Source organism: Lissotriton vulgaris, chromosome 2_1 (assembly GCF_964263255.1).
Source record: "Lissotriton vulgaris chromosome 2_1, aLisVul1.2, whole genome shotgun sequence".
NCBI classification, from domain to species: Eukaryota; Metazoa; Chordata; class Amphibia; order Caudata; family Salamandridae; genus Lissotriton; species Lissotriton vulgaris.
In genome coordinates this window covers 1,446,034,544-1,446,049,866 of record NC_141687.1, presented here as the reverse complement: position 1 = coordinate 1,446,049,866, position 15,323 = coordinate 1,446,034,544, and the positions used below count along the sequence as shown (strand labels likewise).

Sequence of the window (15,323 nt, the reverse complement as noted above, 5' to 3'; positions counted from 1 at the left end):
ATTTAGCCGCGCTGAGGCGGGGGAGGAGCCAGCAGGGAGAGCGGGTCAGCTGCTGGTAATGCCGAGTGTCAGGCGCTCCTGGGACTTGAAGTCCACGCCTGACCTCGCTCGCAGCCCTGCACACCCCACACCACAGAGGCACAGTTGACAAAGATCTTAGAAGTCTCAGCGCTATTCCAGCAGCACTGACAAAGTACCCAAACGCGAAGCGGGACCCGCGGAGCGGGTACCGCAAGTTGCTGGCAAAGGAGAATTACGAGAGGAGCAGCTCCAGCGTGCTCACAGTCCGAGGCTCCAACTGCTAAACAAAACGAAGCACAGGTGAGGAAAAAAAAGCACTTTTTGCAGTACGTGGTAGGCACCATGTGGTGCCTGCCACATAGTGCAGGGAAATGTAGGGGGCCACCATAGGTGCCCCCCAAGGGCAAAATTGTAGTGCCACCACTTAAGGGCGGCCCGCTACGGTCCCAAAAAGTCCATCCTCGCTAGCCTTTCCATGGCAGGTGAACCGTCATGGAAAGGCTGGCGGGGAAGGACCATCCTAATCCCTACAGCAGTGCCTTGTAGGCACCGCCCCCATTCTGGGGATGTGAAGTGGTCCGACAGCCAATCGGAATGATTGCTACTGTTGGACCGGTGGCGGTCGGGCTTTCCACCTGCCTTTACATCGCCTCCATCAAAACCTGGCGGCCGGGAAATGGCCTCGCGGTGGCGGTGAACCCACCACCGACAGACTGTTGGTGGCGGGAGTACCGCCATTTGTGATCGGCCCCTGTATGAGGATCTGAGTAAGCACAAAGTGCACAGACAACACACACAGCAGAAAGTAAACTCTTTAAAAAATTTGCCAAATATACACAGAGCGCATTGAGCCCGAAATGCATGTAAAGACCGGTGCATGTGAAGCAGAGTGCATATGCATACATCACACAGTAAATGTACACCAGTGAATATATGACGCGCAGTAAGTAGTACATGTGGACCACATGGCAAACTTGGATCCATATTTCGTAAATATATATACAGCAGAAGTCAAGCAGATGTTCCAATGTGCACGTAGACCTTAGAGTACGCACAGTGCGCTGTAGAATACAGAGAGCATGAAAAGCAAACATAGGTCGCAGACTACATGGAGAACATCGAACCCACAGAGTATGACAGACCTATGAATTTCATAGAAAACAGAGGTCTGTGTAGAGCACAGAAAACATGGCGAGCACAAAGCACTCGTAGAGGACTGCCAAGACATTCTAACAGCGGTCTTGGTAATGAAGACATTCATGTGGTGTTACCTTTCTTTAAAAACAGTTAAACAACAAAAAAAAAACGCCAGGTACGCATAAATCACAGTACCAGTAGTAGAAAGTACAAGTAATATGCATTAGCCAGTATGTCGCTCCTGTGCGAGAAACGATGGAGACCAGTTCTGTTATGGCGTGTGGATTACTCGTAACACTCATAATTAATGGTGAGCATGTGTTGTCACATATTGCAATATCTGGTCTTTGTGGGCTTCAGATTATAAACTGCTTTCTTCTGAGTAGTTTTTACTTAGTAGTTTAATTTCTTTCTTTAATCTCTTGCGTTTTTTTTAATTATAGGTTTGTAATTCCTGTGAAAATAATCCATTTACCATACCTGTACACCAATTCAGTATTCTAATTTTGTTTCTCATCAATCGTTTTTTAAAATTCATTTCTATTTTTTACTAGTATCTCAGGGCTGTTTCTGCAATCTGCATAGAATATGAAAATGCATGTTAAAAAGTCCAAGGGTAAAGGGTATTGTAAAGTACTGTATTCAATCTTACTCTGAGTAAACCAATTTTCTTTGTCAATGCTTGGATAATACAGTTTGTCAGCGAATCTAAATTGGCAACTTTATTTTACATTCAGCATCCATTGTACAGAAATATTGTATTTCTGAAATGCATAAATTAGCCTGATATTGTCCCATTCAGAGTTTTCCAGACTATGTTTTTTCTTCTTCAGGAGAAGCCAGGTATCCATTGCTTGGGCAGCCTTTGCAGTACAATCCACCTTTGCTACATGGACACATAACTACTCAACAGGTACAAGATGCGGTTTAAAGCCTTTCTTTTAGAAATAGTTATTATAACTCCAAAAAGCATTGACAATGCCAATAGTTCTGTAAATAACGTGCTTCAACCTGCACTAACAAAAGTACACCTCTCACCCTTCACTCATACATTTGTACCACTCACCGTCCGCTCACATAGGCGTACTGCTCTCCTCCCTTTAAAAGGGCATGCTGTTCACCCTCCGCTCACACTTACAGCACCACTTCTCCTCCACTCACAGGCACGATGCTCACCACCTACACACACAGGCACACTCCCAGTCTCCTCTCAAAGGCACATTGCTCACCCTACACACACAGACACATACTCCGTCCCCCTGCACGGACACAGACCACTTACTCACCCTTACGCAGACCACTAAACCTGGACGCCTATGGGTGCATCATTCACACTCCTTCAAGTTGCAATGTGCATTGTTGAGGAAGTATTTGTTAACAATGCTTCAAACATAAATGAAATGTTTATTTTGTAATTGAGTACATTGGTAGGAAATAAAAAGTTGCATTTTCAATTCAATTCAATTCATATAATTTGTATAGCGCACTACATACCCAGAGGGTTTCAAGGCGCTTAGGAAGGGGAGGAGGATTATTTGTCAAATATCCACGTTTTAAGCTGCTTTCTGAACGCTAGGTGGTTCTGGGTGAGGCGAAGGTAAGCGGGGAGTGAGTTCCATGTTTTAGCAGCCAGGTATGAAAAGGATCTGCCTCCCATGGTGGTCTTGTTGATGCGAGGTACAGTGGCGAGGGCCTGGCTGGAAGAACGTAGTTGGCGGGAGGGGGTGTAGAAGGACAGTCGAGAGTTGAGGCAGTCTGGTCCGATGTCGTAGAGTGATTTGTGTGCGTGGGTAAGCAGTCGGAAAGTGATCCTCTTATTGACGGGAAGCCAGTGGAGGTCTTTAAGGTGACCAGAGATGTGTTCGTTGCGTGGGATGTCTAATATGATCCTGGCTGAGGCGTTTTGGAGTCGTTGGAGTTTCTTCTGGAGTTTAGCGGTGGTACCTGCGTAGAGGGTGTTTCCGTAGTCCAGTCGGCTCGTGACCAGAGCGTGGGTGACTGTTTTCCTTGTTTCGGCGGGGATCCAGCGGAATGTTTTTCTGAGCATGCAAAGAATGTTGAAGCAGGAAGAGGATACGGCGCTGACTTGTCTGTTCATTGAGAGTGAAGAGTCTAGGATGACGCCAAGGTTCCGTGCGTGGTCTGTCGGGATGGGTGCTTTTCCGAGGGCTTCCGGCCACCAGGAGTCGTCCCAAGCAGAGGGGTTTGTACCTAGGATGAGGACTTCAGTTTTGTCTGAGTTCAGTTTCAGACGGCTTTGTTTCATCCATTCGGCGACTTTTTTCATTCCTTCGTGTAGGTTAGTTTTGGCGGTGCCGGGGTCATTGGTGAGAGAAAGGATCAGTTGAGTGTCATCCGCGTAAGAGATGATGTTGAGGTTGTGTTGGCGGGCGATGGCCGCGAGGGGGCTCATGTATACGTTGAAGAGGGTGGGACTGAGTGAGGATCCTTGAGGTACGCCGCAGATGACTTCAGAGGCCTCGGACTTGAATGGAGGAAGGCGGACTCTCTGGGTTCTTCCGGTGAGGAACGAGGTGATCCATTCCAGTGCTTTTCCTTGGATTCCGATGTTATTGAGGCGTTGTAGAAGGGTGCTGTGGCAGACTGTGTCGAATGCTGCAGAGAGGTCGAGGAGGATGAGGGCGACTGTGTCTCCATTGTCCAGTAGAGTTCGAATGTCGTCTGTTGCTGCGATGAGGGCGGTCTCAGTGCTGTGTTTGGCTCGGAAGCCAGATTGTGAGGGGTCGAGGGATTTGTTGGCTTCGAGGAAGGCGGCGAGCTGGTTGTTGACGGCTTTCTCGATGACTTTGGCCGTGAATGGAAGAAGCGAGATGGGGCGGTAATTTTTGAGTTCGGTGGGGTCTGCTGTTGGTTTTTTCAGAAGGGCGGTGAGTTCAGCGTGTTTCCAGTCTTCTGGGAAGGTAGCGGAGTTGAAGGAGCAGTTGATGACGTCTCGGAGGTGAGGTGCTATGACGGAGTCTGCTTTGTTGAAGATGTGGTGAGGGCATGGGTCTGTGGGGGATCCAGAGTGGATGGAATTAATCAGGCGGATGGTGTCCTCAGTGGAGATTGGGTTCCAGGCGTCGAGGGTGTTTACGGGGGGAAGATGGTCAGCGGATGGAAGGGTGGGTTGGTTTCCGGGTTGGTTGTCAAAGCTGTTGTGGATGTCTGCAATCTTGTTGTGGAAAAAAGAGGCTAGGGAGTCGCAGAGGGTTTGAGAGGGGGTGATGTCGTTGGAGTTGGCCGAGGGGTTGGAAAATTCCTTGACGATGTTGAAAAGTTCCTTGCTGTTGTGGGCGTTGTTGTCAAGTCGATCCTTGAATGCTGTTTTCTTGGCTTTCCGGATCAGTTGGTGGTGAGTGCGGGTGGCGCTTTTGAAGGCGTCCTTGGTGCTGGTGGTTGGGTCTTTTTTCCAGGCTTTTTCAAGGGAGCGGCAGAGTTTCTTGGATTTCTTAAGATCATCGTTGAACCATGAGGCCTTCTTGCTGCCAGGTTTGCTTTGACGTTTTTTCAGTGGTGCTAAGGTGTCGGCGGTGTTGGATAGCCAAAGGGTGAGGTTGGCGGCGGCTTCGTTGGCGTTAGAGGAGAGGGCTGGGGAGTTTCGAAGGAGCGATGCGGAGATTTGGTCCGTGGTGATTTTGTTCCAGTTTCTTTGCAGGGTAGGTTGGGAGTGGTTGATGGGTTTCGGCTTGTTGTAGGTGAAGTGGACGCAGCTGTGGTCAGTCCAGAGGAGATCCGTAGTGTGGCTGAAGGAGACATGATTGCTGGAAGTGAAGATGGGGTCGAGTGTGTGACCTGCGATGTGGGTGGGGGAAGTGACTAGTTGTTTAAGTCCGAGGTTGGCGAGGTTGTCCACGAGGGTGGCGGTGTTGTGGTCGTTTAACTTTTCAAGGTCTCCCAGAAGAATATAGTCTTTGGAGGGGAGCGCGTGTGGAGAGATGAAGTCCGTGATGTCTTCACTGAATTTTGCGCGGGGTCCTGGTGGTCTGTAGAGGAGGGTGCCTCTGAGTGTGGTTTTGGGATCGATGTGGATCTGGAAGTGAAGGTGTTCGGAGTTGGCGAGGTTGGTGTCAGAGCTGGTTGAGATGCGGATAGAGTTCTTATGGACGATAGCGATTCCTCCTCCTGTGTGGCTGGTACGGTCTTTGCGAGTGATCTTATAGTCTTCAGGGATGGCAATGGTGATGTCTGGAGCGGAGGAAGCATTCATCCATGTTTCCGTAAGGAAGGCGACGTCTGGAGAGAAGGTGTCTAGTAGGTTCCATAGGTCAATGGCGTGCATTGACAAAGCCAATAGGGTTAACTTATAAATGAAAGTGCTTCTTCAATCATTTATGAGTTTAGGCACTCAGTAAATAGTCATAAATGTACCCAGCCTCTCATTCTTGCACTCGTACATCCATTCATCCATCCGCTAGCCTTTTCTCGCATTCCCCACTTATACAGCCACAATAAAACACAATTACAAAATCAATGCCAAATGCAAAGTATATTGAAAAAGATAAAGTTAGAAGACGGAGGGGGGGCATATGCTAGCATTAACAAATACATTTAAAAAAAATCAAATGGCCATCTTGCAGTGGTATTTTACACAGCGTATTGTTGTTTTAAAGTTCCTTCAAGATATTCATGTTTGGAACCAAAGTGTTGGTCGTCTTGGAATAGTAAAACAATGAAACATGTTGGTCAATGCCATTCTATGTTTTTTGACTGCTTTAGAGGCAGTGGCTATATCCTATATGTAATTTGATGCACTGAGATCAATTGAGAAGCAAGCAGCCAGCTTATTAGCACTGTCTGGGGGGCTGTAGTATGTTCTTAAAAAAAGTTGAGAAAGAAAGAATTGAAAGGCGTCTTGTAAAAGGAGAAAGTTGAAAAAGACTGGCCCACCAGCCCTGGCACTGAAGTGTAGAGACCAGCTATAATAAAGTAGCTCTTGGTCCTGCTCCAAAACTAATGGTCCAGCCCGAACCGCTGCGTTGGTTCAATTTTTAAGGAATTTTGTGTCTTTCTCCTGAACTAATGGCATGTTATTTAATTTTATGCGAAAAGGTATTATGGAATGAGTGAAGTCCTTTAAAATTGTACAATGAGCTCAGAAAAGAGAGATCAAAGTCTTGTTTGGCAATAGCAGCCGGGATTTCCCTTTGTGAAACTTCTCTGATAAGTGGCAAAGAGATGTTCAATCTGTGTATTTGTACTTATATTTAGTTGGGTTCATCATTAGGGTGTTTTGTGAGTAATAGCTCAATCTTTCTTATCTTTTCTTCGTGTTTCGGAATGTGAAGAAGAATCTTGGAGTGGTGGGTGAATTTCTGTTTCAGAGTGCTTCCTGATCCATTATTTAGCTTAATTTATTTCTCACCTGATAAGACAATGGTACCTCAAAGATATGCTTTTTGTGTTTTTTGCTTTCCGACTCCCTGAGAGTTTCAATGTTCCTTAGTGAGAGTTTTTAGGTCTCGGCCTGCGTAGGCTGATGGGCGAGAAATTATGTCTTAGAGTAGGGAGGTAAACGAGCTAGCTCTTCTCCATTGGCTGGCTTCCTAAACGGCTGCCAGCCATTGGAGAAGAGCTCTGTCTGTTCCTTTAAGCCCCGTCCATTTAGGATTGAGGGGAGTGTTTTTTGCTGTTTTCTCTGCGTGACGTCATCCGTCACTCAACAAAAAACACGCCCCAAGTCTGAAAAAGACAGAGCTGATCCGCAGCTGCTGCCACCATTTTGCTTGTTCTCTTTCGCCACATCTTATTTTCATTCCTTCCTACCATTTCTTGTTGCTAGAAGTGTTAAGCTGCCTTTTTATCAATATATAACTTTGGTTAAATAATGACTGTTTCATGCCTTGCCTAAGTAGCGTTTAGCTAGATTGTTTAATGATTTATTTGGATGTCCATGTATAGAGAGGTTTTCAGCTTTGACACCATGGCTCCGTGGTTGAGTTCCATGGCGTGGCTAACCTGTCTGTGTGAAGCTGAAGACCCTCGACCTGCCAGTTTCAGATAAAAACCCCACAGAGAATATCTTTCTTTATTCCAAGTTTTCGGACCCTGAACTTGATTTAGTATCTCTTTGACTTCATTGTGCCAGACGTTAACGGTTTACAACTTTCACACAGCCAAAAATCTGTGAAAAAACAAACTCCCAGAGCCGCCATCCGAGCTCCTGCCTGCTCATACTTGGTGTTCTGAGTCAGACCAATTCACGCTGGAATAGGGGGGAGTCCGGCTATAGGGTTTAGTTTTGTATTTACCTCAACTCTAAACATTACACGTGACGTGATCCCAGCAGCCAATTGGAACGCGGCAGTAAAGACAACAAAAACAGCGATTGACCCAGAAAACTGCTGCACACACCCTCGCCTGGCGCTCCTTCACTCCACAGTTTATTGAATGAGAATTGGAGGGGGAGGGGCGGCTATTCCCTTTCTATCACCGTTTACAGACTCGCAGGCTGATTCGAAGTCTCGCGGACTAGGAAGTGGCTGCGCAGCGTTGTAAAGTGTTGCCGCGGCAGCTGGGGCGAAAAACACTGATGCTGCTCCTGCCTGTGAACCGAGTGAGTACTCAGCTAAAGTACCAGCAAAGAGAAAGGCAAGAGACGCCCCGGCAGAAACCGAAAAGACAATTCGCCAACAGAAAGTTAACTGAAAGGCGACCTCGGACCTGAAAGCATCATTCTTTGCTGGAGTTTAACTTTCTTTCTCCTGAAATACCGCAAAAAGGGGGGAGGTCGCTGCCTGGTAGGGCTTACTTCCTGTATTGTACACGGCCCTCCTCTCCTCATAGTTGTGTGAAGATGCCCATCCTTATAATGTAGGTTATCTTCAGGACAAGTAACTTAAAAATATCCACCTGAACTCTGCTCCATTACAGCCACTGCGTCTACCAGCAATGCTGCTCTGTAATGAAATTGTACCTAACCTACTGTTTTGGCTGCAAGGGGAACTGATGTTTAGATTTCTTCTTTTCTTTTGGCTTTGTAAGTAAGGAGGCCTCTGAAGCTGGTGTTTGCTTTATTATTTCATACGAGCATGGATACGCCGCTCTTAGAATCTTAACTTTTAATGAGCGTAGATGCCTTTTTTTTAAAAAAAATTTTTTTATTTACTCTGGTAGTAATATGTTGAAACTGAGTCTCCTTCGTTAAAAGGTTCCCTATAAACTTGCTTCTGTGGCAATGCACCTCGGGGAGCGGATGCTTTCACTTTGGCTTCGGAGTTTCGCCCTCTCGCCCAGCTCCTGCTTCCGTGCCCGTCGACCTCCGGCACAGCGCTGCGGGGGGCTGGGGGTGGCGTTGAGGCGCATCCACATCCACCACCACATCCACCACCACATCCACCACCACATCCACCACCACATGCACCACCACCACCACATCCACCACCACATCCACCACCACATCCACCACCACATCCACCACCACCCACATCTACCACCACATCTACCACCACATCCACCACCACATCCACCACCACATACACCACCACATACACCACCACATACACCGCATCCACCACCACATCCTCCACATCCACCACCACACCCACATCCACCACATCCATGTGTTTCGTTCTGTGTGTGTGGCTCTGTGTGTGTGTGTGGCTCTGTGTGTGTGGCTCTGTGTGTGTGTGTGGCTCTGTGTGTGTGTGTGTGTGTGTGTGTGTGGCTCTGTGTGTGTATGTGGCTCTGTATGTGTGTGTGGCTCTGTATGTGTGTGTGGCTCTTTGTGTGTGTGTGGCTCTTTGTGTGTGTGTGTGTGGCTCTTTGTGTGTGTGTGTGGCTCTTTGTGTGTGTGTGGCTCTTTGTGTGTGTGTGTGGCTCTGTGTGTGTGTGTGGCTCTTTGTGTGTGTGTGGCTCTGTGTGTGTGTGTGTGGCTCTGTGTGTGTGTGTGGCTCTGTGTGTGTGTGTGGCTCTGTGTGTGTGTGTGGCTCTGTGTGTGTATGTGTGTGTGGCTCTGTGTGTGGCTCTGTGTGTGTGGCTCTGTGTGTGTGTGTGGCTCTGTGTGTGTGTGTGGCTCTGTGTGTGTGGCTCTGTGGCTCTGCGTGTGTGTGTGTGTGTGTGTGATGCTTTGTGTGTGTATGGCTCTGTGTGTGTGTGTGTGGGGCTGTGTGTGTGTGTTGGGCTCTGTGTGTGTGTGTTGGGCTCTGTGTGTGTGTGTTGGGCTCTGTGTGTGTGTGTTGGGCTCTGGGTATGTGTTGGGGCTCTGTGTGTGTAGGTGGGTCTGTGTGAGGGTGGCTCTGTGCGTGTGTGTGTGTGTGTAGATGGCTCTGTGGGTGGCTCTGTGTGTGTGTGTGGGGGTGGCTCTATGTGAATGACTGTGGGTCGCTCTGTATGTGTGTGGGTGGCTTTGTGTGTGGGGCTGTGTGTGTGTATGGCTCTGTGTGTGTGTATGGCTCTGTGTGTGTGTATGGCTCTGTGTGTGTGTATGGCTCTGTGAGTGTGTGTGTGGGGCCTTGTGTGTCTGTGTGTATGGCTCTGCGTGTGTGTGTGGGGGGGCTCTGTGTGTATGGCTCTGCGTGTGTGTGTGTGTGGGGCTCCGTGTGTGTGTGTTGGGCTCTGTGTGTTTGTGTGTTGGGCTCTGTGTGTTTGTGTGTTGGGCTCTGTGTGTTTGTGTGTTGGGCTCTGTGTGTTTGTGTGTTGGGCTCTGTGTGTTTGTGTGTTGGGCTCTCTGTTAGTGTGTTGGGCTCTGTGGGTGTATGTGTTGGGCTCTGTCTGTCTTTGTGTTGGGCTCTGTGGGTGTGTGTTAGGCTCTATCGGTGTGTGTTAGGCTCTATCTGTGGGTGGGTGTGGCTCTGTCTGTGGGTGGGCGTGGCTCTGTGTGTGTGGCTCTGTCTGTGTGTGTGTGGCTCTGTGTGTGGCTCTGTGTGTGGCTCTCTGTGTATGTGTTGGGCTCTGTGTGTGTGGCTCTGTGTAGGTAGCTTTTTTTGTAGGTGGGTCTGTGAAGGTGGCTGTGTGTGTGTAGGTGGGGGGTCTGTGAGGGTGGGTCTGTGTGTGGGTGGCTCTATGTGAATTACTCTGTGGGTGGCTCTGTGTGGGTGACTCTGTGGGTGGCTTTGTGTGTGTGTGTTGGGCTCTGGGTGTGTGTGTTGGGCTCTGGGTGTGTGTGTTGGGCTCTGGGTGTGTGTGTTGGGCTCTGTGTGTGTGTGTGTGTGGCTGTGTGTGTGTGTGTGTGTGGCTCTGTGTGTGTGTGGCTCTGTGTGTGGCTCTGTCTGTGTGTGACTCTGTGTGTGTGTGTGTGTGTGTGTGTGTGTGTGTGTGTGTGTGTGTGTGTGTGTGGCTCTGTCTGTAACTCTGTGTGTGGCTCTGTATGTGTGTGTGTGGCTCTGTGTGTGTGTTGGGCTCTGTGTAGCTTTTTTTGTAGGTGGGTCTGTGTGAGGGTGGCTCTGTGTGTGTGTAGGTGGGTCTGTGTGAGGGTGGCTCTGTGTATGTGTAGATGGCGCTGTGTGTGTGTAGATGGCGCTGTGTGTGAGTAGATGGCGCTGTGTGTGTGTAGATGGCTCTGTGTGGATGACTCTGTGTGGGTGGCTCTTTGTGGGTGGCTCTTTGTGGGTGGCTCTTTGTGGGTGGCTCTTTGTGGGTGGCTCTTTGTGGGTGGCTCTGTGTGGGTGGCTCTGTGTGGGTGGCTCTGTGTGGGTGGCTCTGTGTGGGTGCCTCTGTGTGGGTGGCTCTGTATGTGTGTGTGGGTGGCGTTGTGTGTGTGGCTCTGTGTGTGGGTGCAAATGCAATAGGTCTCGTATTTGCGAGAGATTAAGCTATTGCCATTGTAAATGACAATGCCATTTATTTATGTTTTAAATACAAAAACATAAAAATAATGTCATGAGCAATGCCAGTAGCTCTAACTTTAACAATGCCGAGACCATTGTATTGTAAATGCTTGTTGTATATAGACTCCATTTTCAGTTCTTAAGGGTTTCCTTTCCTCAACTATTTTGCGAACCATTTTACCGAGATTTAAGTGTTTTAGGTGCAAGGTTCTCATTTATATCGGATATTGTTTCCATGTATTAGAAAATGAGGGCATTCATTTCTTGATTGTGAGGATTGCTTGTAGAGAAGAAAAATTATGGTATTTTAGAAAATGTATAATGTTTGATATCTTTTACCCATTTTGGGTTTTTAGGCTGGCATTTGTTAGTTTTTGGAGGAGATGGTAATGAATAGGTTTTAGTCTGACAAATCAACTGAAATAGGAGACTGGCTTCATCATCCCTTATGGGGAAATTATTAGCTCTGAAGTGGATCCTTACATGTGTGTGTTTAAGATCTAAATATATTTTTTTGAGGAGGACTCCCCCCATGTCTTTTTAATCTCTTTAGGGCAGGTTAAAGTTGGCATTGAATGTACTATGTTAGGATGATACCAAGGTCATCGGAGGGAGGGGGTGAAGGTAAGGGGTATAGATGAACGGGTTTCATGATGTCTCACTATTTATTTCCAAAGAAACTTCATAAAGTGGGTCTTACATAGTCTTACATATTCTTAAATATTACATATTCTTACATATGGTTTGGTCTCTGTACATAAGTTGCTCCTCCACCTGTTTTACCTCCTCTGTCAGTGATAGACCACTCGGGTAAAATGAGCATGAACATACTTGGTTGAGCCAAGTAAATAAAAAATATCACCTGCAACAGATTTTTGTACGTTGTCTGAGTTGTATCAACCAAGAAGGACTTTGCTTGTTTTTTGTTTGGCTGGATAGGTTTGTGCTCTTAATTATGCATGACCTAGACTAATCTAGTATGAATGTGGACGACCAAGTGATAAAATAATTAGTCTGTTTTTACTGTGCTCTTGTGAGGCTCTGGTCTCACGAGAGAGATCCCGTCTCAGAGCAGAAGTGCTTTAGGTTTTTCAATATATGTATGTTTATGTATGTATGTATATATGTATATGTATATGTATGTATATATGTATATATATGTATGTACGTGTATGTATATATATATATATATATATATTGCCCGTTGCTGTGACCCCAATAAAGCGGCTCCCTTGAAATTTTCCCCCTTGTGTGGCTTCTACTCTTCTTTTGATGGAAGGAGGTTTGTGGCATACAATTTACCGTGCTTGCCTGTGGCACGGTTTAGAAGCCCCCGCACCACAAGTGGCTCCGGTATCATTGGCGGTGGCGGCTCCGGCTGCCTGTTGGATGTTCTTTGTTTGCACAGATGATCGGGGTCCACCTCACGCCTCCAGGGGGAAAAGAAGCGGTGTAAGGGCTTCCCGCCTGACACCAGGCCCGGTGCTTCGTCCTTCGCACCTTTGCTGAGCAGAAGCCTGGAGGCTAAAGGTTGTTGCGGTTGGGGGACCCAAGGGAGTGCTTTTGGACTGTATTTCAGCTTAATAAGAGGCACGCTCTGCACCAGAACTTACCTTCCAGTTTTCATCTTCAGTGTGGCGCATTTTTTCCCCGTAAACCCCCGCTGCTGGAACTTTGCATTCTGGGACGTGCAGTCCGTTTGTATTGCCGCGGACTGCAGGTTGGGCTGTCCACTCCGGCTGGAGTGGTAGGGACGTGATGTTAGCCTATCAGGACTGGACATGATGTTTATAGCAGTTCTAGGCTGGAGTTTGCCCATTTACAGCAGCGTTTGGGCACCGAAGAAGGCCTGGCGGCCGAAATGCATTTGCTTGTTGCTGTGACACCAATAAAGCGGCTCCCTTGAAATTTTCCCCCTTGTGTGGCTTCTACTCTTCTTTCGACGGAAGGAGGTTTGTGGCATATATATATATATATATATATATATATATATATATATATATATATATATATATATATAATATATTTGGGGAGTATAACGTGGCAGTTCAGAAAAGCAGGGAGCTCACGCAAACCCACTGGGGTGTTACTGTGTTCATCGTAAGTGTTTGAGCACCTCACTGAAGGATTATAATTATGGACACTACATGTACCAGCAGGCTTTGCCTGCAGCCACTGGGCGGATACTCTGTGTTTAAATAAGTGCCCGACATGCTATGCACTATGCTGATGAACTTGCCTTTGATAAAGTGCATGCTGCACGAAACGCGCCAGGCATCGTTGAGCGAGGCATTCTGTGGACTGAATTGGCAGCTTCCCCTAAATAAACGGTGAAGTTTACCTACCTGTGTGGCGGCTCGTCCTTTTGGGGCAACTCCTGTGTTGGAATATATATATCCATGTACATGTGTGTATATATAAATATATATATATATATATGTATCTAACAACGAGTTGCTCCTTCTGTCTCCCCTCGCCTTGGGCAAGTAGATCGTCGTTTGTCGGTGGAGCGCGCTGGCATTTAATATTCTTCCACAGGTATAATTTAGACGATCACAAAAAGGACATTTCCACCACCAGAACTTTAATTCTCAGTAACGCTTTTCGGCTGGCACAGCAGGCTTGCTCACACGCCGAGGTGTGGGACATGTATTCATATATAATGTGTATTACATCAAGCAAGAGAGAGAAAACGGACATGATACAGGTAGTTCTGCAATGCATATTATCATGGCGGCCATATTGGAATGGTACTTAGTTTCTACACATAGAATACTGCTGGAAGTATGCAGTTACGTTGACTGTTCAAAATAAATGCATGAGTGATAAATGACAGGGTACTGCCTATACCATCAGAGCAACGGACACAGACTGAAGGGTTGATGGGTGGCCTACATAAACAAAACTACCTGTATCAAGTCAGGTGACATCTCAAGTTACTTCACTGATTACATCATTGATGACATCCACAGAACCTCTCACACCTCCCACATAACCTCTCACACCTCCCACATCCACTTGCTCATTCATAGAGCCACTCACACACCCACTCTCAGAAACTTTTGTATTATCTTAGTATACTATGATTAACACTCGTAAACTTTTAGAAAACACTCACACTTACCATAGATCAATTCACATCCTGCACTTATACCACGGGCTTGTGCGCCTCTTTAATCGATTACATCTGACTATTCATGCAGCATTTTCCAAAGGCAAGTAACTTCCAAGTCCAGCACACTCTGACCGAGGGCCATGCAAGGTTAATTTTTACTTTCTCCAGAGCAACTTCTGGACTCCCACAAAGCCAAACAATTGTTACTGAGGAAGGGGTCAGTGGGCTTCAAAGAATAAAATGGTCAACAACTCCTTCACCTGTAAACATGGAAGAATTGAGGGAAGCACTACAACAAGGGGCCCGGGAGTCATCACCATTGCCCTTAAATTGGTTGCAGTTCCTGGCAAAGTTAACTGACAAGTTCTCTGATAAGGATCGTACGCAGGAAGCACGCCAACGAAAATACGCATCTTGGCATTGAGAGCTCACAAATGGAAACTGAACAAGCCCCTGAGATCAGCTCAAAACAGAGCCACCCCTAAGCACAGAGGAAATCCAGAATGCAAGGAAGTCCTGGGAAATTGCCTGGCAAAATCGCAAAACAGCGTAGATCAAACTCTGAGGCCTTGAAAACCAAAATCTCGGCAAACTTTTGGAGAGTAGTCCAGAAAAGATTGAGCGAAAACAACTTGTTCTGCTTGCCATCTCTACCGCTAAGTGGACAGATTATAGCTCCAATTTGTACAACACTGGTGATGAAGCGTCCCGGCCCTGCTCCCCGGCCAGTCAAGAAAACTGGCTGCCTTAATTAAAACCAGGTGCAGTGGGGCTAATCATTGGCCAGTAAAGACAGAATCACATTAATGCTGGACTCTTTTCGAACAACAGGGGCCCATGAGGCCAAACTGCATTCCTACTAAAATATGCAAATCAGCACCAGAGGATTGGCCCTCCATGCTAAGCCAACTCTTCAAGAACTACTTTTGGGGGAATAAAGTGCCAGACAACTGGAGAGGCTCTATATTAACCCCAATCCATAAAAAAGGCACAATCGACTAACCAGCCAACTTTAGGCTTATCACCCTCCTCGACATTGAAAGCAAATACTTCGTAAAAATCCTGAACAAGGTGCTTAAGGAATGGTCTAATACTAAGGCATTAATACCCATCATTCAATCTAGCTTTAGGCACCGAGGAATAACCTGATCATCATCTCCTCTCTGATCAAAGCCGCCAACATCAAAGATGCCCCTCCGTTTTGTCGAATACATTGACTTCACACCTCATTCAGTAAAGTGGACAGACGGAGACTCTAGTAGAAGTTGTCCAACTGGGGCATA

At 47.0% G+C, this 15,323-nt stretch overlaps 1 protein-coding gene across 9 annotated transcripts in view; it reads left to right on the top strand.

Moving 5' to 3' along the window:
* R3HDM1 (R3H domain containing 1) overlaps positions 1 to 15,323 on the top strand; it is a 459,574-nt gene that overhangs the window by 417,519 nt on the left and 26,732 nt on the right. For all 9 annotated transcript variants that reach the window (XM_086957295.1, XM_086957292.1, XM_086957298.1 and 6 more), the window contains one exon: positions 1,992 to 2,071. In XM_086957295.1, the coding sequence (XP_086813421.1) occupies positions 1,992 to 2,071 (80 nt within the window). The remainder of the gene's footprint in view (positions 1 to 1,991; positions 2,072 to 15,323) is intronic.